General features: G+C 42.6%; 1 protein-coding gene across 4 annotated transcripts in view; it reads right to left on the bottom strand.

Annotated features, from left to right (window-relative positions):
• The window catches only part of ATG16L1 (autophagy related 16 like 1), a 45,405-nt gene that overhangs the window by 11,986 nt on the left and 12,550 nt on the right, over nt 1–20,869 (bottom strand). For 2 of the 4 annotated variants that reach the window (XM_017859379.1, XM_017859382.1), the window contains exons 4-13: nt 20,110–20,183; nt 19,035–19,286; nt 14,215–14,280; nt 11,235–11,321; nt 10,347–10,403; nt 10,082–10,132; nt 9,351–9,453; nt 6,483–6,588; nt 2,326–2,396; nt 749–820 (exon numbers count right to left, since the gene is read on the bottom strand). In XM_017859379.1, coding sequence (XP_017714868.1) covers nt 749–820; nt 2,326–2,396; nt 6,483–6,588; nt 9,351–9,453; nt 10,082–10,132; nt 10,347–10,403; nt 11,235–11,321; nt 14,215–14,280; nt 19,035–19,286; nt 20,110–20,183 — 939 coding nt within the window. The remainder of the gene's footprint in view (nt 1–748; nt 821–2,325; nt 2,397–6,482; nt 6,589–9,350; nt 9,454–10,081; nt 10,133–10,346; nt 10,404–11,234; nt 11,322–14,214; nt 14,281–19,034; nt 19,287–20,109; nt 20,184–20,869) is intronic. The other 2 variants (XM_017859380.1, XM_017859381.1) reach the window with 2 other exon arrangements.

Raw genomic sequence — 20,869 nt, 5'->3', positions numbered from 1 at the left:
TTGTTTTGTAGTTTTTTTTTTTTTTTTTTTTTTAGTAAAATGCCTACTAATGCCAAATTCATCCTCCATTCTATCTTTCAATAGTTCGTGTTTAATAAGCTTATGTGATGATTCCTTCAGGCTTATGGGGAAAAACAGTCTGCAAATTAAGTTACATGCTTCCCCCTACGCCCCCCGCTCCCCCCAGAATAAAAATGATACAATCAAGTTTTGGTCTCTATCTTGGGTACCAAGAGAATTCTCGGCAAGTTTCGGTTCAAATGCAGCTTTCCTCAACATCCAATCAGTTCTTCCTGCTCTGACACCTGTCCCCTCTTTCTCAGCTGGGAGTTTTTGTTTCAGAATTGTCTTATCCCTATGATACATCCATTTGTACTTCTATATTCCACTTTACTCTGTGAGGTAATTAGGTTTTAGAGCCCACAGGAATCACAATTCCCATGCTGTTGCTAAATTCTATGCCATTAAGCTAAAATTGCTACCTACCAAAAGTATCTAGTCCTTATGAAGAGAATTCCAAGGTTTTCATGCAAATGTGAGGGTCCTATTGCAAATATTTTGAAACTGAGTCTTGGACAGAGAGTATAAAGTGGAAACACAGATTTCCCCAAGGAGGAAAGGAAGGGCAGGTGAATCAAGCATGATTTTTGGGAAAACAAAGTCCCCTAATTAAGCACCTGCCAGTTTGTGCCTTGATAACACCACATGAAGTTTGGAGATTGCACTAACTTTCTTAACTGGGTCTTACCCGTAACCGATAATCATCCACAGTCCAGATTCGGCTTGCAAAATCATTTGAAGCTGCTAAGAGGTAAGAACCCTATGGGAATAAAGAAGAGGAAAACCAATTTTTAGCCAAATCAGAGGAGTTAAGTTCACACAATATAAATTCCCCAATAATCAAGTCCAAGAAGGTTTAGATGCCTCAAACTGTACACCCATCCTGAATACCAGCTACTGCCATGAGTGTGCTTCAACTCACCAATCTCCTTCGAGCTCAGACCTTTTTTTTGAGCCTGCTCAATTTCACCTGAATATTGCAGACACCTCAAGCTCAAAATGGAACTCAGCCTTCCCTGCTCACTTTTCCCTTGGCAACCTTCACTAGCAGCAAATATCAACAAGTCAGAAACCTCAGAGGCACCCTTGACTTGTCCTGGCCTAATCTCCCACTCACTCTGAGAACTGTTCGTCTTCAATGTGTCAAGCCTGGTCCTCTCCTCTCTCCCCTATTGCCTCGGCCCCCACCTGGGCCTTCTGCATCTCTGCAGAAGCACTGAACGCACGGGCTGCTGCAGACCTGCTTCCTCCAATGCAGTCTTCAACACTGTCACAGTTATACCACAATGTAACACCACACTCATTTCTAAAAATCTCTCAAGTCTCCACATGGCTTTACAGAAGTCTAAACCTTTCAATACAACATACCCTCATTTTCCAACCTTATTCCCTTATCATTCCCCAATTAAATTCAAGGAGCAGTTATTTAGAACCTAATAGGCACTGTGCCAGGTGCTGGGGGTACAAAGATGATTAACACCCAGACACCTGTCCCCAGGTAGTCAGCTCTCAGCTTAGTAAAAGAAGCAGATATACACAACCACTGTGCCATAGAATAGGTTTGCACAAGATGCTGGGAATACAGAAAGACACTCAGCCCACCCAGGAATGTGAAAAAGGCTCCCCAGAGATGACAACCAAGATAAGGACTCTTGGTAGATGAGGATGCTGCCTTAGCCTCACCCAGTCATCACCTCCACCCAAACTCCTGCACCTGCCCAGCCCAACCTCCTCTGCTCCCTCTGCCTGTGGTGTCCGTTCCTGGCTTTTTGCCTCCGACCTTTGATTATCTTTAGACCCGCTTTAAAGGCCTTACTGTGGGGCCCCTAAACCTTGCCCCAGAATGAGCTACTCTCTCATCAGTATTTCCTTTCTACTCCACACACATCTCAACCATAACCTCAACACAACGCTTTGTAGTTTAATGCTTTCCCATCACTCTCATTTAGATGGTGAATCTCTGAGGGTAGAGACCACACTGGCCCCCTGGAGTACAGCATCTATAAACTCAAAATACAACTATTAACTGAAATCATACAGAGTACTGAGTAACATCACAAGCCTAATGCATGAAGCAGAACCCAAGAGTTTATCAGAGTTGATACAGCAATTAACCCTATAATTTACTTCCATCTTTCTTTAACATGGATTTGACTTAAGATACAGAGAATGGCAGAGAAATCGGGTAAGTTATTTTATAATTTCAAAAACCGAATGTCTTAAATTATTTCTAAAAACCTAAAATCACAGCTATTCGATACTTACAGCACTATCAAATTCAATGCTTGTAATTCCTGCATTACTGCCAGATAGGGAACCCTTGAACTCACATTTTTCTGTATAAAAAGAAAAAATTAGGATGATGGGAAGTTAAATAAAGTCAATAAATACATTAAAACTGGGCACTGAAATACAATGGAAGCCAATTATACTGCTGAAACAACAGCTATCCTGTACCTTTACAGAATCAAACAAAATAGCAGGACAAACAGAATATGAGAGATTGAAGATACTGCTAGTTTCTAAGAGGAATGCATGTCTAAGTGGACACTGACCCCAGTATCTTGCACGTGTGTTCTATTCTTTAAGAAACGTAGTTATTCATTCTCTTCAGAAAAATAAAGTGTAGGAATATATAAACCATGTCAATCAAACTAGAGACCGGGTTTATTCGGTTCCATTATTTCTCAGTAAATTTTAAAAACTTACATACATAAATCTTTGAATTGATCAGTATTTGTGCTATCTTAACTATCACTTTTGTATAAACTGGCAGTCAATTTCCAGATCCATGGTGTGGTAATTTTCATTAAGGTGTGAAAAGAAATTGGGTTAGTTACATTTAAATGACTAGTCATTAGAGTACCAGTCAAGCTAGTTTGGAGTTTCTGGAATTTGCCCTCATACTTTATCTCCATGAACCTAAGATCCTGGCAAGCGAACTAAGTGCCAGCACCTCCCGTCCCTCTACACAGCTCTCCCTCACCAACAGAGCCACTGTCCACCTTATCTACTCTGCAGTGTCCACTTTATCTGCTCTGCTTCCAGACAGCCTGGCCACCCACATGGAAATTTCAGTAACGGGCAATCCTAAACTAAGAAGAGCAAAAACCTCAATGATTTGATTAAGTTCTTTTTAAAAGGGTAACTTAAGGATGATCCACACAGATAAGCCAGGAATTAAGGAAGCAATGTAATCTTATTTGTAAAAGAGGAACACAGAACAGAAAACATTTCAACACATTTGTATCTTATTCAGTACTTCTGAGTAGTAAAAATAATGATTGGAGCCAGATATCAAAGTGACACGAATACTGATTTGAAGCTGTCATGTACGTTCAGGCCACAGACTGTTAACCTGGTTGATGAACCTCTCCTCTGAATCCACTTGCAAAATACAGCATATTTAATGGCTTTTCCTGGATCCTAGCTTTCTTAAGATTTTCAAAAGGGTTGAAAAAGGCTAATATTCGCTTAGATCTTCCTTTAGATGAAGTCTTCACAGATAAAAATATTACTGCAAATTCTAAGAAATATCTCTTTGGCTTATGCTTAAAATACTGGTCTATTTGCTTGGCACGTAATACAGTGCTGAAATGTAAGAAAAGTGACCAAAAATTTAATGCTATTCAATATGAGAGACTGATCTCAAAAAGAACAAAGACTGTATTAAAACTAATTATCTACAAGGTATGGGGTGGGGGTGGGGGGTGCTATGTCAACAGCATTTGTATAACTCCAGTGGAACTTCTGCTTTAGAGAGAATAAGCAAAACCAGATGTTCCCAGTGGGTAGAAAGTGCCATTCTTCTGATATTCTAAAAGGATGAAAAATTAGGACCTCCAAACTATTTCAGAAAAGGTCTCTTGAACTTGGCCTCTTCCAAGATTCAGTAAATAAATATTAGCAAGGACCGGGTGCGGTGGCTCAAGCCTGTAATCCCAGCACTTTGGGAGGCCGAGACAGGCGGATCATGAGGTCAGGAGTTTGAGACCATCCTGGCTAACACGGTGAAACCCCGTCTCAACTAAAAAATACAAAAAGCTAGCCAGGCGAGGTGGCGGGCGCCTGTAGTCCCAGCTACTCGGGAGGCTGAGGCAGGAGAATGGCCTAAACCCAGGAGGCGGAGCTTGCAGTGAGCTGAGATCCGGCCACTGCACTCCAGCCTGGGCGGCAGAGCGAGACTCCGTCTCAAAAAAAAAACAAAAAAATTAGCCAAGAGGAAAAATCTAGTAGACTGAAAAAGCTGTTTGTAGAAGAAAGGCCCTACATAAAACGGTAAGAAATGCTGCTATACATTCTTCTACTTCTGTAGATTAGGTAGAAACTTAACTTGACTAACACAAACTATGCGCTGGCACAAATTATGTCAGTATTAACTCCAATTGATGCTCACTTCCTTCTCAGCAGCAACAAGGTTACTAGAATTAAAGGTTGGTACCTCTACTTTTCCTATAGGTGTTTTACTGACCAAGGAGTAAAACAAAAATATTTCTTTCTTTCTTTTTTTTGAGACGGAGTCTTGCTCTGCCGCCCAGGCTGGAGTGCAGTGGCCAGCTCTCAGCTCACTGCAAGCTCCGCCTCCCGGGTTCACGCCATTCTCCTGCCTCAGCCTCCCGAGTAGCTGGGACTACAGGCGCCCGCCTCGTCGCCCGGCTAGTTTTTTGTATTTTTTTAGTAGAGACGGGGTTTCACCGTATTAGCCAGGATGGTCTCGATCTCCTGACCTCGTGATCCGCCCGTCTCGGCCTCCCAAAGTGCTGGGATTACAGGCTTGAGCCACCGCGCCCGGCCAAACAAAATATTTCTAGTGTTATTTTATTTAAATCTCAATGGCATAATCAAAACAGACTGTTTACTTCGATTTTACAAATCAAATTCCCTAAAATTTCCTTTTTTTTTTTTTAAAGACACAGGGTCTTGCTGTGCTGCCCAGGCTGGAGTGCAGTGATGTGATCATAGCTCACAGCAGCCTCTCACTCCAGGGCTCAACTGATCTTCCCACTTCAGCTTCCCAGGAAGCTAGGACTGCAAGTGCATGCCACTGCACCCAGGTACTTTTTAATATTTTTTTTGTAGAGACAGGGTCTCACTTTGTTGCCCAGGCTGGTCTTGAACTCCTGGCCTCAAGCAATCCTCTTGTCTCAGCCTCACAAAGTGAAAATTTCTTATGATTTGTTTTTATTATTGTTTTCTAATAGCTTCAGCCATTATCATTCATAAGCTAAAATGTTTCCGGGCAAAACAGCAAATTTTAGCATGCTTCGATGGGCTGTAACTGCTGAGTCCCTTTCCCGAAAATCAAAGGACGGGGCAGACAGGAGGGGTGCTTTACTAATAATCTATTCTAATAAGTTGTTCCTGCTCTAATAAACCTTCAAAGCAGTACCCCTATGATTTTTCAGTTGCTAGAGAACACTGGAGAAGGCTACAGTAAGAAGGACATGGAATTTCAAGTCTTCTGACCTGCATTAGTCCTAGTTCCACCACTTCCTCACCATGGAAATCATTCACCAGCCATGTAAATCACGTAGTGTCTGAGTTTTATTCCCTTTATCTGTGAAATGGCTCAATCTCTACCATTCTAACCACACAGGGCTGTTGTGAAGATCAGAGGAATTAACAGACAAAATCACTTAGGAGATATTTATTGCTGGACAGGGATAATGTATGGACTATGGACACCCGACGAAGTGGTTCCTATTAAAAACCTTAAGCCTTATTCTTTGGCCTTATTTTAGTAAAAATACATGCATATTTAACTGAATCTTGAAAATGTCAAAACTGGGAAATGCCCAGCTTCAGATTTCTAGGAGATGGTTTCATTAACTTCCATTTTCTGTTTTAATGCCATCCACCTCTGAGCATCCTAAAAGTCCAAAGAGACTGAGTCTTGATCTAAGGGCCCTTGTCTGATACACTGGTAAAGACATCTTTTTTAGGTAATACACGTCTCTTTTCTCAAGCTTAGACATGACTCCAGTCATTTTTCCCCCTAGGCTACTGCCATTGTCATTAAATGCACCAACTACAGCTTACTGTATAGTTTAACTATAGACTCCATGATCATAAGACTTATTTTCCTCGTAAAAATGGTACTATTTTGCAAGATGTTCTGATTGGTATATACTTGAGAAAAATTACAAAAACCTTACTAACAGAAACATAGCCATAACTTAACAGTATTTTCTGGTCACTACGTAGAAAATGAGAGCAAACATCCACTCGGATGTAAAGAAAAACTGAGATGTACAACGCTTTGCTCAAACGATCCCTTACACAAAATGTATGTTTTGAGAAGATGAACAATTCACAGTGCCTAAAAGCAAGGTCAACCAGATGCCAGCAACACAGCTTCTTTCTGTGGTGCAAGGGTGCATCATCTCAAATTTTCAGTCTGAGATCATGCAGCAGGCTCTCACCTCCAAATACTTCCCAAAGCTTAACCCTGCGATCCATGCCTCCGGTGGCCAGTAACCGGGAACCTGGACTGAACTGCACAGCGTTGACTTCCCCATCATGTGCATCCTGCAAGACAAGCACCCTGCGTCAAACCCAGTCATTCTCATTCCAAGAGCTCAAGATGCGCGAACACTCCAAATGCCTAATTCATGGGCAAACGTTCGTCCTTAAAGACAGGTGGAGCCAATCACAAACTAAACTGGACTCCTAGCTCAGGTCTCCTAAGATTCTACTATCATTTTATTCTTCTAGTTACAGCTGCATCAGAGTACAGCGCAACCTTCTCAAAAAGTACTCAAAATCTGTGTAGATTGCTTAAAGTTGGTCCTTGCATTAATTTCATTTGTTCTAACAATAATGGCCTATATTTATCTTAACAGTTTAAAAGTAAACCTAGAATTAGTTAATTTTGGTCTAGACTGAGTTGAATACTACTTATTGATCTACTAGTAATTACTAATTTACTAATAATATTAAATACTACCTATTTAAACAATGTATAGCACATGGCCTCTCATAATACAACTTTCACAATGAGACCTAATATAAGCAGATGGCAAAAACATCAATCTGTGTTACAATGGAATTCTATGTAGTTCTTTGTGGAAACATTATGGGACTAGTGTGTACTGGCAGTGTGACCTCTGCCAAGTTTCTGAAGTCTCAGTTTGCTCAGCTCCAGAAAGGTTTTTGCAACCCAGAATGGTGCCTGTTAATGAGTAAGCCACGGATAAAAATGACAGTCGTTATTTTAGGAGAATTTATATTTTTAATAGGGAAATTTCTGATACTGGCATAAACACTGGCAAAAGATGGTACTTATGTTCAGGACGAGAAAGAAAACCAAGTAAAAAAGCATCCTGGCTGGGTGGGTGCGGTGGCACACATCTGTGATCCCAGCACTTCGGGGAGACCGATGTGGGCGGATAGCATGAGCTCAGGAGTTCAAGACCAGCCTGGGCAACATGGCGAAACCCCATCTCTTAAAAACAAAAAACCAAAAATTAGCCAGGTGTGGTAGCACACACCTGTTGTTCCAGCTACTCAGGAGGCTGAGGTGGGAGGATTGCTTCAGCACAAGGTTGAGGCTGCAGCAAGCTGAGATTGTGCTACTGTACTCCATCCTGGATAACAGAGACCCAGCCAGCATCCCATTCTAGAATGGGAAAAGAGAATAATCAAGACATTCACTATACTCTCTTAAGAAGATTATGGGTAGTGAAATATTTTTGGATGAAATATAACGCCTAGGATTGGCTTCACATTGCTCCAGCAAAAGTGTTTGAAAATTTCTATAATAGAGAAGGAAAAGAAAGACTAGAAAACATAGACTATCAATATGAGATTGTTAAGTAGATAATCACTTGTCTAAAAGGTCACTTGCGGAAGAGAATATGTGATATTCACATTCGCTTGGGACTAAAAAAAATAAGATGCTTGAAGAATCACGGAGAGAGCGATACAGGCTGGGCAGCAGGCATCACTTTGGTAATTTCATTTTCCACTTTCCCTCCCTCTTGTGATCCACTGCTGAAAAGTATGACCGGTGACCAAACCTTTTACCCCCATGAAATTTCCTTTTCCTTTTCATGCTTTCTTTCTCCTTAGGAGGTCTCAGATTGAAAACTTGAGATCATGCACCATCACACCCATGACTGCCACTCGTCAGTCTCCTGTGTAACTGGTTTTGTTGGATACTTGTCAGCTGTGAATCGAACACTCTCAGAAACACACAATGACAGAATCCCAAATTATCAGCTGCTCCATGATCCCATACACATGACTTAAATGTGACAGGAGGAAAAAAATGGGCTGCTGGGAGTTGAGGGCAACGAAGGGACTGTGACATTCAGTGCAATCAGACCTTTTACCAATCATCATCGACCTCTGTAAGGCGCCCGGTTCATCACGGAATCACAGGAGTGGAGTGGGACTGGGAAGGGGCCTTGATATGTCCCACCCCGACTCCTCCTCCAAAGCGCAACTCTCTTTACAACAGTCAAGGCAGTTCATCACTCAGCCAGTCCACTGTGTAACTAGCAAAGTCCCTCCTTACACCCAGAACCCAAAGCTCCCACCATATAAATTCCATCCCATTTTTACAGCAAAATCTTCCCTGCTTTGAAAGCTGGCTCCTTTCACTCACCCGCTGCCAGTTATTAGGCCAGTACTGGAGTCAGTCCAGCTCTCCAGGTTCTGTTCTTTGCGCTCTGTTTCCTACCCTCCTCGTACTTTGGCAGTTCTGAGCCAGGAACTGAATGTTTCCCCAGGCTGGCTCCATTTCTGCTCAATCACCCCTGCTGGGATGCAAACTATCTGCTAGCACTAGGACCCAGCTCTGAATTCTAGGTGACAGCCCTGGTATCCATCACAGTGGCTTCTGCCCAGGACTGCTTCCAATCACAGACTCCTAATGGTTGGGAGTCATACAGATAGGGGTATAATTCATGAAACCAACAGCTGTCCTACTTCCAAAATAGACCACTGACTGGCAACTCACTCTAAACTGGAGCCAATTGGTGACAGTAATTATATAAATCACTCTCCCATTTTGCACCATTCCTAATTACTTTTCCTTTGCCCTATCCTTCATGCTAGCAATCCTTTCTCAGTCAGCTCTGCCATTACAGAGGATGGTTGTAACAAATTTTTTCCTCTGAAACTAAGCAAAACAGATCAAATTCTCACAGCTGACAGAGCCAACAGGTGTAAAAGCTTGATATAAGTAAAACAATGGAACGCTTAGCTGCAGGCATAAAAGGACCCTTTAATTGCCAGGCTCTGTCACTGTATCAAGCGCGTAGGGCTTGGGGCTGAAGCATACTTACGAAGACACACAAGGCCGTAGTTGGTACCCTCACTTCTTTACCAGAACCAGGATGAGTATCCACATTGTCCTGGGGGACTGGGAAGGAAGAGACAGAGCGTCTCCTAAGAAATAACATAAAGACAAATATCAGACAGGATTGCAAAGGTTTACTGCTCATCAAATCGTTAGAAAGGACTCCAAGATGACCTTGCTTAAGCAGACTGCCTGTTGATAGCCTGTCCCTTCTAGATTCTTCAAACTACAGAACAATTCACAAAAAAATCAAAAGCACCCTCACTCAAATGAGAAAGAGAGCCAGCACATGCCTTACTATCCTGCACACTAACCGGTGGACTCCAAAACCCAACAATGAAAAGCAATCCTGAACAATTGCTTTCCCAGTCAATAAGCTGCTGGGAAACTTTCTCAATGTAACAGCTAGCTCGGAGGTAGCTCTTTGCTATTTTTCGCAAACCTATTTTATTTCTATGCCTAGTTAGAATCACCCTCATCACTTGTGATCAATGTGGAGTCTAACGCATGCCAAAAGAAAGCAACAAGAGCATGAGTACTGTAAAAAGTGTTCAACGTGGCAGCCCTGTTCTGAGGGCTCCCGGCACTCCTAGGAACATGCAAAGCATCCTGGTTAGCACGTGAACACCTGATGACTGAGGGCAGTGAAGCGGTGATCGGCATAATTGTTAAGGACCCACACTCACATGCTGGACTAAGAGAGGATAATAGTTTCACCTGGCAGCATCAGAAGAAGAATGATGTCCCAAAAGGGGAGACTCGGACAGACTAAAGGGAAAGGCCAGAGATCAGCACGCAGCGAGATTAAGAGGAAAGGAAGTTGAGGAAAAAAGGAAGAAGCTAAATGAAAAGCTGATATTAAGGCACATGTATACTCTGCACCACTGAAACCTGGTGTACATTTAAAAAATAAAAATAAGTCACGTACATATACTTAGGTATACTTATACACATTTTAAAAAGGAAAGGTCTTCTAACCTACCCAAAGATATTAGTGATAGAATCCAGAAGGCCTCCAGCAGGCTGCGAGAGTCGCTTACTAAAGAGGAGGGGAGGATAGGTTTAAACCTTAGAAACATTTTGCCCAAATAATCAATCAATAAAAACAGCCCACAAAAACAGGTACCTGGGAGTATGTTTCCCGTTTAGTTCCCAAACCCCAGACGAGAGAAACCCAACATAGTACCAAACTGCCAGAAAATAGTGGGAAGGGAAAAGGGAAAACCCAGCCTAGAAGTTTCAAAAGAAACAAGGTTCCCTAGTATTAAATTAATTTCCCTGGAAATACAGCATTAGACAACTAACCTCACAATTCCTGGCTGGCTAACTTCACAATTTCTAGACAACTAACCTCACAATTCCTGGCTGGCTAACTTCACAATTTCTAGACAACTAACCTCACAATTCCTGGCTAACTAACTTCACAATTTCTAGACAACTAACCTCACAATTCCTGGCTAACTAACTTCACAATTTCTAGACAACTAACCTCACAATTCCTGGCTGGCTAACCAATCCCCACTCTTTAAGGGCGGTGGGGAGGGGAAGCCCTAGGAAGAATGAAACAGGATGATCTAAACCTAAACAATCATTCTGCTTAATAAGGTTTAACTGTCCATATTTTGGTAAGCCACTACATTTTTTTGTATTTAGAGGCATTTGAAGCCACCCATGTTCTGCTTCCCTCCCATTAAGCAGAGGTGCAGTGAGAAAGACTAGACACCTCTGTGGTGTGTACAACGCTGGGTGTCCCAGCAAAGGGGCAGGAGTTGGGTGCATCTGACTGCATTCTTTGTCATGTCCACAGATGTGCCTTCATATTGCTGTTCCTCAAGCTGTCCTTTCCCCTGGCCCGAACCCGCCTACTTACGTGGCTGCTCTGCTGATGGCTCGCACAGGAGACGTCTCTTCTGTGTGATCAGAGGTTTCATCCACAATGACCTCAATGTCATCATCCCTGAAAGAAAGGCAAGAGATTCTTTGATTCTCTTGAACAGGAGCTCTGTGATTAATCTGTGCTGCAAATGCTAATATCATTTTCTAGTTAGATCCTAAATCACTTGTCTATGACAGCAATGTGTTAAAGGTTCTTTGAAGAAAAAGGAAGAGCTGCCATGTTCTGAACAACACTAAAATAAACATTTAACCTGTTCAAATCAAATCCAGAATTTCAACTGAGAATAAACTTAAAAGTGATCTTTTGATCCTTTTAGGTATAAACATAGTTCCTACTTGGAAAGCAATGAAATATGATCTGTTGAGTCTATAATCACATAACCAGTGCCAAAGTAGGGCATTCCATCAGCAAGTCAGCATCACAGTTGAAGGGCTGCAGTACTCACCAAGCACAGTTCCCATGACACAAGGGCTGAGGGGTACCTAGGATAGTTAGGGGTAGCAGCTATGGAATATAATAACAACAGTGTAGGGAGAAGAATTCAGGGAAAGAAGGGATGGCTAAATGGGCCATGAAATCAACAGCTGACTTGACCCAGTTTCAAATATTACTTTAATTAAAAAACAGAAAAGCAAAATTTAAGCACTATGCATTTTTGACTCTGCGTATTTTATGTTTAAATACATAGTGTCTCTGACATTAGGAGAGCCCATCACACTTCAAATGACATAATCAAGTCATAGGACATATTCCCTTTGTTGCTGTTTGTCCCAGAGGATGCAAAGCACCTCTGGAATCCCCCTTCCTCATATGGACCACGTCTTTCCTAGTTGGAGGAGCGCAAGTAATTATTTTGGTCTTAATGACCTCCTACTGACATGCAACCTTCATGGAGAAGTAAGATAATTAAATGTAATAACCCAAGATTTCATCACCTACTGTTTGGATTCACAAGAACTTGACAGAAAGATTTTTCCTTTTCAATGAGTAATTATCTGGATTAGGTAAATATATACTTAAGAACCTATTACTAAGCAAGTTAAACCAAGTCAAAGTAAATTTATTTTCCTTAGCTATTTATTCCAGGACTATGTGTAATTATTGCACCACATTTTGGCCAGGATGTAGAAGAGAATCAAGGCAGGTCTAAAGAAAGAGGACAAGGCTGTGCTTTATTTTTTTGATTGGCTTTCCCAGAGAGCTAGGTTTGTGAGAGTCACCTGTGCCCACACAAGGACGAGAGGAGAACTGCACAGACAGGAACTGCAAATATGAGCTGAGCCTTTGACAATGTCCTGTTAAAAATAGAATTTTATGGTTGTAAGTACTTGGAACTGTGCTTAGGAGCGGGACCATAAGGAAACACTAGCATTTGCTAAGTTATCCAAACCTTTCGAAGATGTATGTCCTCTGACCCAGAAACTCCTTAGGGAAGCATAGAGATTAAGAACAGGCCTTAGGCCAGACGCAGTGGCTCGTGCCTGTAATTTCAGCACTTAGGGAGGCCGAGGCGGGCGGATCACCTGAAGTCAGGGTTTCGAGACCAGCTTGACCAACACGGAGAAACCCCGTCTCTACTAAAAATACAAAATTAGCTGAGCGTGGTGGCGCATGCCTGTAATGCCAGCTACTTGGAAGGCTGAGGCAGGAGAATCACTTACACCCGGGAGGCGGAGGTTGCGGTGGGCTAAGATCGCACTATTGCACTTCAGCCTAGGCAACAAGAGTGAAACTCTGTCTCAAAATAAAATAAAATAACAGGCCTTTACAGCCCTGTGTTTGCATCCTACCTCGGCCCCTTCCTGTATGATCTTGGGCAGGATGCTCAACCTGTCTAAATTGTCACAGTCAACCTGGTTATGCAAATGACACTTTTACAAACTGTTATTTTGAAGAAACCAAATCTCATTTCCAGGTCAACTATTTATTTACTTTGTGACTTGGGAAAATACAACTGAGATGAATCTTCCACATCTGAGAGTGCAGACACACACGTATCCTACACATCTAAAGCAAAGGCATGATATGGGAACTTTTGTTTCTTTATAAATTAAGATGTTAGTTGATGAATGACTCCTAGTTGAATTTAAACCCCTCCACTTATAAGGAATCAACCAACATTTTAAAAAATAGTGGATCGTAACTCTGAAACTATATTCCAAAACACATTTCAATAGAAAAGAAACATCCTAGAGCAAAGGAAACTGTTTTCTGCCACTATCAAAGCTTCAAATCTCAGGAAGATACCCCACCTTAACTCGTAGGCAGACTAGGAAAAGCTCCGGAACTAGTTCAATTCCTTCTGTTCCAAGAGATCTTAGTTTTCACTTATGTTTCCACTTTAAGTTACAAACCAAAGGGAGCAAGGAGGGAAAAAACAAGCAAAACAACAGCAAAAACCCACCGCAGCATCACATGCCAGGCACAGTGAAGAGGCAGAAAACTGATCGTTCAAAGTGTGAACAGGAAACAGCAAGGCAGTAATGTGTACCGAGTGCAGGAAGTTAGAATTCACATTCACAGCTGATGAACAGAAACTTTTCAGAAGGTTGTCTGGTGATATGTTCCAAAAGTTTTCACCCACCAAATTTTATTTTCAATAATCTATCTCAAGTAAGTAATCAGAAATAGGGTCAAAGGCCATATCAGTACATTATTTGTAAGTGAGAAATCAGAAGCCACCAAAATACAATTAAAATGATACATGAATGTTAGCTCTGAGTGGTGGAAGAATTGTATGTTTTCATTTTCTTCCTTTAAGTATTCTTTCTAAAATCTGTAAGATGACTTTACAGAAATAAAAACATTAGAAGCTATGATCACACCACTGCACTCCAGCCTGGGCAACAGAGCAAGACCCTGTCTCAAACAAAAACAAAAACAAAACAAAACAAAACTTGTAAGAGAGCCAAACTCTCAGGAGCACAGTTTTGATTCATTTATCTTTACTTACTGTTCGACTGGTAGAGGTTCCTTCGCTGCTTCTGCAAGCTCTTTCTGTAGCCGGGCTTGCCGCCTCCTGTTAAAAAAAAAAAAAAAGCCCACCATTTATGTCTGCTTAAGAAAGCACGGGGTTTGGGCTCTCTAGAAGCTACCAGTTCTAATGACACATTCAGTGCATGTGAAACAACAACTACCCTAAGCAAAATACTCAGTCACAAGCCCAAACTCGTAACACCAGTGAGGCTCCCTTTTTAAAGGGTTTCAGAGTAAAGCCTAGAAGAGAGATAGGTCACATTATTAGAGAAAGCAGTGAACTGGTAAAAGAGGAGGCCTGCCTTCTGGGACCCAGGGTCTCTTAGGATAGATACGTGCCTCAGGCTCACTGAGGGTTAGTCATGGTTGTGGCTTAAGTTTTCTGAAGCAAATAGTCTTATATGGGTTGAGCATCCATTACTTGAAATGTTTGGGACTACAAGTGTTTCAGATTTCTCATTTTCTCAGATTTCGAAGTTTTGCATAAACATGATATAAATCTTGAGGACAGGATCCAGGTCTAAACATGAAATTCAGTTGAATTGACGGTAAATCGGAAATCTGAAATGCTCCAATGAGTACTTCCTTTGAGTGTCGTGTTGGTACTCAAGAAGTTTCAGATTCTGGAGCATTGTGGAGTTTGGGATATGGGACACTTAACCTGCATTCACACACCCACAGCATGATTACTAACAGTGACGATTTACCTAGGACTTCCCCATACCTGACATTGTTAATTACTTTACAGACTTTAACTCATTTAAGCCTTATAACAACCTTTTGAGGTAAATACCATTATTGCCACTTATAAATGAGGAAACTGAGGTATAGTGAGATTCTTCAACTGTCAAAATTTATGTAACATTAGAAACTTTAATAGAAGTCTTGGCTGTGACAAATTTTACCATGGTCAAAGTTTCATCCACTAACTCCCCTTCTCAGAATCATTTTTGTCTCTCATTCAAGTCCTAAATTCAGAAACTCCCTAACTTCTAACCCTGACCTCACACTCTCTTCTTTGACAAATTTCACTTCTAACTACGGCTATACCTGTTAGGTGGAGGACTCCTAATTTAGAACTCCAGCAATGCTACTGAGCTGCAATCAAGAATTCTGCTGAACTTTCTCTTAAGCTTCTACCATAGCGATAATTCTCAAAATGAAGGTAAGTGCTCTAGGCAGTATAGCAGAATCTTGGGAAGGGGTGTGGGCATAGCTTTAAAAGTGCATTACACTTTTGATTTTATACCTCGAAGATGAAAATAACTTTTACAGGGCAAATTACCAAAAATACAATTCATCCAAATTTTCTTAGCTGGAAGAGACAACCTGTGAACTCTCTTCAAGGAAAAACAAGAGTCTCGGTATGAGGTGTGTGAGTACCACTACTCTATGTTTAAAGCACTTGTTGACTGTCTGAAATCTACTTTCCATAACTTCAGGTTATAGAAATATATGCAAGGTGGGGATAAAAACTTGACCCAGGGTCACAGGAAGAGGAAACCACCACCCGTCATCAGCGTTTCAACACTATAGCTGAAAGGTCTTTAATAGTTCAGAGTCTGTCTCTGTCACCCCGGCTGGAGGGCAGTGGCATCATCTCGGCTCACTGCAATCTCCACTTCCTCTGTTCAAGTGATTCTCCTGTTTCAGCCTCCTGAGTAGCGGGGATTACAGGCACCCGCCACTACATCCAGCTAATTTCTGTGTTTTTAGTAGAGACGGGTTAGCCAGGCTGGTCTTGAACTCTTGACATCAGGTGATCCACCCACCTCGGCTTCCCAAAGTGTTGGGATTACAGGCGGGAATCACCGCACCCAGCCCTGAGTGCATCTTATGAAGCAGTCACTGTGCCTGACCGCAGGGACATGTGGCAGCATAGGGAAGGAGGCAGAGTGTGAAGAGCTATTTCAAAACAGTGTGCTACATATGGCCCAGGTAAACCACAGCTGCCCGAAGCAGGAAGATGAGGGACATCTAAGCTGGGGAGGCAGGAAGTGGGTAATGAGGCGGGAAGGCTTCTAGGAGAAGAAGCTACCTAAGCAAATGAAGACTCCTCAGGCCCCACATCTGCAATCACATGCTACCTCCGAGTGCACATCCCTAGGAAGATGCTTCAAAGGGTGGGCTAGGGAATGAGGACCCCGTCCACTGCACAGCTCAGGGGCTCTTCCTTGACATCGCCACACATCTCCCCAACTTCTCCCTCCAGCAGCCTCTCAGCTGACGTGAACATGCAACCTAGCAGCATCTAGCTCACCTGGGGCCCCTAATGCCCTCACACTGCTGACAGGTTCCATGGCATAAGCCAAACAAGTCTGCTTCAAGTAAATGTGAGACAGAACAATACAAAAAGGACAGCTTACTTTATCTTAATAGAAACCAGAAAATTAGAAAATACAGGTAAGTATAAAATGAGAAATCAAAACCATGATCTCACCACCCCAGACATCAACACCAGTAATAGTACATATAATTCCTTCCAGTCATTTTTTTTAAAAGTATACAAAATTGGAATCATCTGTATGAAACCATTTTGTGTCCTATTTTGGTTACATTAATTTTAGGCATTTTCCACAGCACTAAGTATTCTTTTTGTTTTGCTTTTGAGGCAGAGTCTTCCTCTTGCCCAGGCTAGAGCCTAGTGGCATGATATTTGGCTCACTATAACCTCCACCTCCCAGGTTCAAGCGATTCTGCTGCCTCAGCCTCCTGAGTAGCTGGGATTACAGGCATGCGCCACCAAGCCTGGCTAATTTTTTTATTTTTAGTGGAGATGGGATTTCACCATGTTGGCCAGGCTGGTCTCGAATTCCTAACCTCAAGTGATTCACCTTACTTGGCCTCCCAAAGTGCTGGTATTACAGTGAGCCACCACACCGGGCCAATCTTACACCTTCTAACAGTATTTCTGTATCCATTTGCAGCATTTTTGTATCCATTAAGTAATCTCTCTTTAACCTCCCTCCCCACTACTTTTCTCATGCTCTGGTAACCACAGTTATACTCTGTATCTCTAGGAGAACATTTTTCTTTTAGCCCCACATGTAGAAGCATGCAATATCTGCCTTCCTGTGTCTGGCTTATTTCACTTAACATACTGTCCTTCAGTTCCATCCAGGTGGTTGCAAATGACATGATTTAATTCATTTTTATAGCGAATAATATTCCATTGTGTATATGTATAGCACATTTTCTTTATCCATTAAGCCAATGATGAATATGTAGATTAATCCATATCTTGGCTATTGTGAATGGTGCTGCCACAAACATGACGGTAGCGCAGATCATCTCTTTGATATACTAACTTGTTTTTCCATCATCACCCTTTAAAAGACTCTTTCGTATCATAATTTATTCCCTTTAAAAGACTCTTTCTTATTGTCATTTATTCACTTTTAAATTAACTGGCATAATCTCTTCAAACTCAAAACTGCTGATACAGGGATTTAAACACATGCATGTTCTAGTCTGCAGAGCTTTTCTGTTTGTTTCTGGATGGGGCCTCGCTCTGCCACTGAGGCTCGAATGCAGTGGCACAACTTTGGCTCAGTGTTGCTTTAACCTACTGGGCTCAAGCAACTCTCTCCCATCAGCCTCCTCAGTAGCTGAGACCACAAGCACACGCCACCATGCTCAGCTTTTGTTTTAGTTTTTTTTTGTATAGATGGAGTCTCACTATGTTGCTCAGGCTGCTCTTGAAACTCCTGGTTTCAAGCTATCCTCCTGCCTCCGCCTCCCAAAGTGCTGGGATTACAGGCATGAGCTACGTACTGCACCTGGCATCTGTTGGACTTGTTTTAATAGCTTTTCAGCTCATTGTCTTAGGTTTCTAGGTGGATTATCACCCCTTCTTTTCAATGGTTGGTTGGCCAGAACATTCAGATCGGTGTTCTCTATGAGTTGTGAGAGTGAACCTCTCCTTGTTCTCTTGGAGGTTTTAGTAAGAGTGTATATAGATGGTTGATCAGTGGGCCTTGACCAGGGGATGACTGGACTCTCTGGGGCAGCTTTTAAACACACACATTTCCCACAACAGAGATTCGAATTCCTAATGTAACTGATTTCTTGATAATCCACCTTTTAATTCCCACGTCTCAGTAGGTTTCAGATTTATCTTAAATAGACTTAGTAGGATTGCAGTGAATTCTTTAAAAATCTATCAATGGCCAGGCGCAGGGGCTCATATCTGTAATCCCAGCACTTTGGGAGGCTGAGACGGGTGGATCACCTGAGGTCAGGAGTTTGAGACCAGCCTGGCCAACGTGGTGAAACCCCACCTCTACTAAAAATACAACAATTAGCCAGGCGTGGTGGCGTATGCCTGTAATCCCAGCTACTCAGGAGGCTGAGACAGGAGAATCACTTGAACTTGGGAGCTGGAGGTTGCAGTGAGCTGAGATCACGCCACTGCACTCCAGCCTGGGCAACAGAGCAAGACTCTGTCTCAAAAAATAAATAAATAAAAATCTATCAATGAGTCTGATTTAGGAATTTCATATCTATATTCATATGAGGTTGGATTATAGCCTTCTTGTGCATTAGCAAGATCAGAATTTTTATATGGACACAAAAAGCTTCACAAAATTATAGGGAAGAATTCTAATTGTGGTTTCCTTTCTTTTTCCAACTCTGGTTTAATTTATATTGTTCAGAATTAGCCTTTCTCCTTGAAACACTGAAAGAATTCCCTGGCAAACCTCCTGCAGTAACTGCCAGGTTTATGTCTTTCTTTGCAAAGACCTAGGTTCTACTCTACCAAGGACGGAAACCACTAACTGTGGATTGATAGCCCACCTGGAGTCTTTTTCATTCTCTGCATTGAGCCGATTGGCCTCCTGGGCTTTCTCAGCCATCCACCTGGTGACCAGCTCCTGGTTCTCTTCCGTAGTTTTCCTCAGTTTTTCCTCCAAGGCAGTAAAAGTGATCTGCAGGGCATCATATTCATCCTTCAGGGTCTGGTTGGCTCTTTCAAGGTCACAAAGCTTAGTGCGCAGTTCTAGGCACTCCGTCTCCAGGTCAGAGATAGTCTGCAAACATTCTGCAATCCTGGAAGCATGACATCAGAGGAGGAATAGTACCTCGCCAGAGCCCTGTGCCAGAGCCAGACGGACCTGGCTGCGTGCTCAACACTTTGTGTCTGTTACATCTTTTAGCCAGGTCTATCCCCATGATGTACAGGATAATCCATTAGGAGAGGAAACACTTAAGGTGAAATTAATCCAATTAATGACTAGGAAAAACACGATGTGAAGGAACAGAAACGTTCGATGCTTAGATTGGTAAAGGGGAGTTAAAAGGAGGCTGGAAACCCTATATATTTCACCAGCTCTGACATTTCCCAAGCAAGAATGCCTGAGCAAGTGCCCTGCCTTTCCAAGCCTCTAGACCCCTTTTCACATATTAAGGAAACCCAAGCACCCCCCACCCCAGCTCCAAGGTCTCAGGATTCAGAGTCCCAATTTATCTTGTCTGCCAGGCTTCTCTCTGATCAGCAACAGTTTTGCTCACAAACTCATTCCCCTTTTCCCAAGGGCCATGCGCTCAGCTATCCTGGCCCTACCACCTCCACCACAGGAACATACCAGCTCCCACACACAGCGGCCACAGGAAAGCTGCTGAGTGTCTCTGGGAAACTTGCAAGAGCCAAGGCGACTTCCCTAGGAGGACGCTAGAAGCTTGTGGGACTGTCCTTGCTTTTCCTTCTCAGAGCTGGTAGAAAAGGATCCCAGAGCGTGCATGCACTGAAAATCAAACTCTCGCTAAGTGCACTGTGGCCACTGACTGCCACTGGCCCTGCTCACAAGAGGTCAGCAGAACAAGGACATGGGACCCAATGACCAGGCTCCAAGGAGGCACGGTCTCTACTCACTTTGCTTCATTCATCTGCATCTCCCTGTCCTTCTGCTGCATTTGGTTATTCAGGTCAATCACCAATTGAGCTAACTGGGAGATAAAGAAGAATACTTTTATAAATAAAATTTTAGGACCTCACTTGGAAACTACACAGTGGGTGGCGATTTATATTGAAGAAAGAATAAAGGAGCTGGGTGATAGCAAGGCGCCAAGGCACCTATGGGGACACAAAGGGGAACTGTCCCTGCCGCTCCCTGTTGAAGGACAGCTTGGCTGGAATGAGAAGTGTTCCAGGTGACTGCCAGGGGCTTGTTGAGGACAACTGTCTACTCCTCAACCTCAGCTACCTTTTTGGAGACTCATTTCTGCTGAAAAGACAATCAATTCAGCTGTATTGATGGTTAACTGTATTTTCCCAACTGGAGCTTTGCCGTAAGACCACCATCCAGGCGAACACATCCTTGGACTTGATTCTTTCTCATGAACGTCTCTGAAATTTCAGAGTTCGTACTGAAAAGTTTTATGAAACCATCAGTGAGGCCTTCAGCAGGCCAGGGAGCAGGCTTTTGTTCTTTAAAGCCTCTCCACTCTTGCCCCTCATGCTGATTTTGGAGCATGGTAAACTGGCAGCGCTCTCACAGGATTGCCCTTCTGGCGATGGGCCTCCATCTGCCTGGTCTTCTCATTCTGTTTTCCTTGCCCTTCTATTCCTATAGAGGGGGCTTTTGATTGGCTAAGGCTGCTGCCAATTCTGGTGAGAAGTGACTGAGCTCCCC

This window comes from Rhinopithecus bieti, unplaced genomic scaffold, assembly GCF_001698545.2.
Source record: "Rhinopithecus bieti isolate Rb0 unplaced genomic scaffold, ASM169854v2 scaffold_50517, whole genome shotgun sequence".
NCBI classification, from domain to species: domain Eukaryota; kingdom Metazoa; phylum Chordata; class Mammalia; order Primates; family Cercopithecidae; genus Rhinopithecus; species Rhinopithecus bieti.
This window is presented reverse-complemented; position numbering and strand designations above follow the sequence as displayed.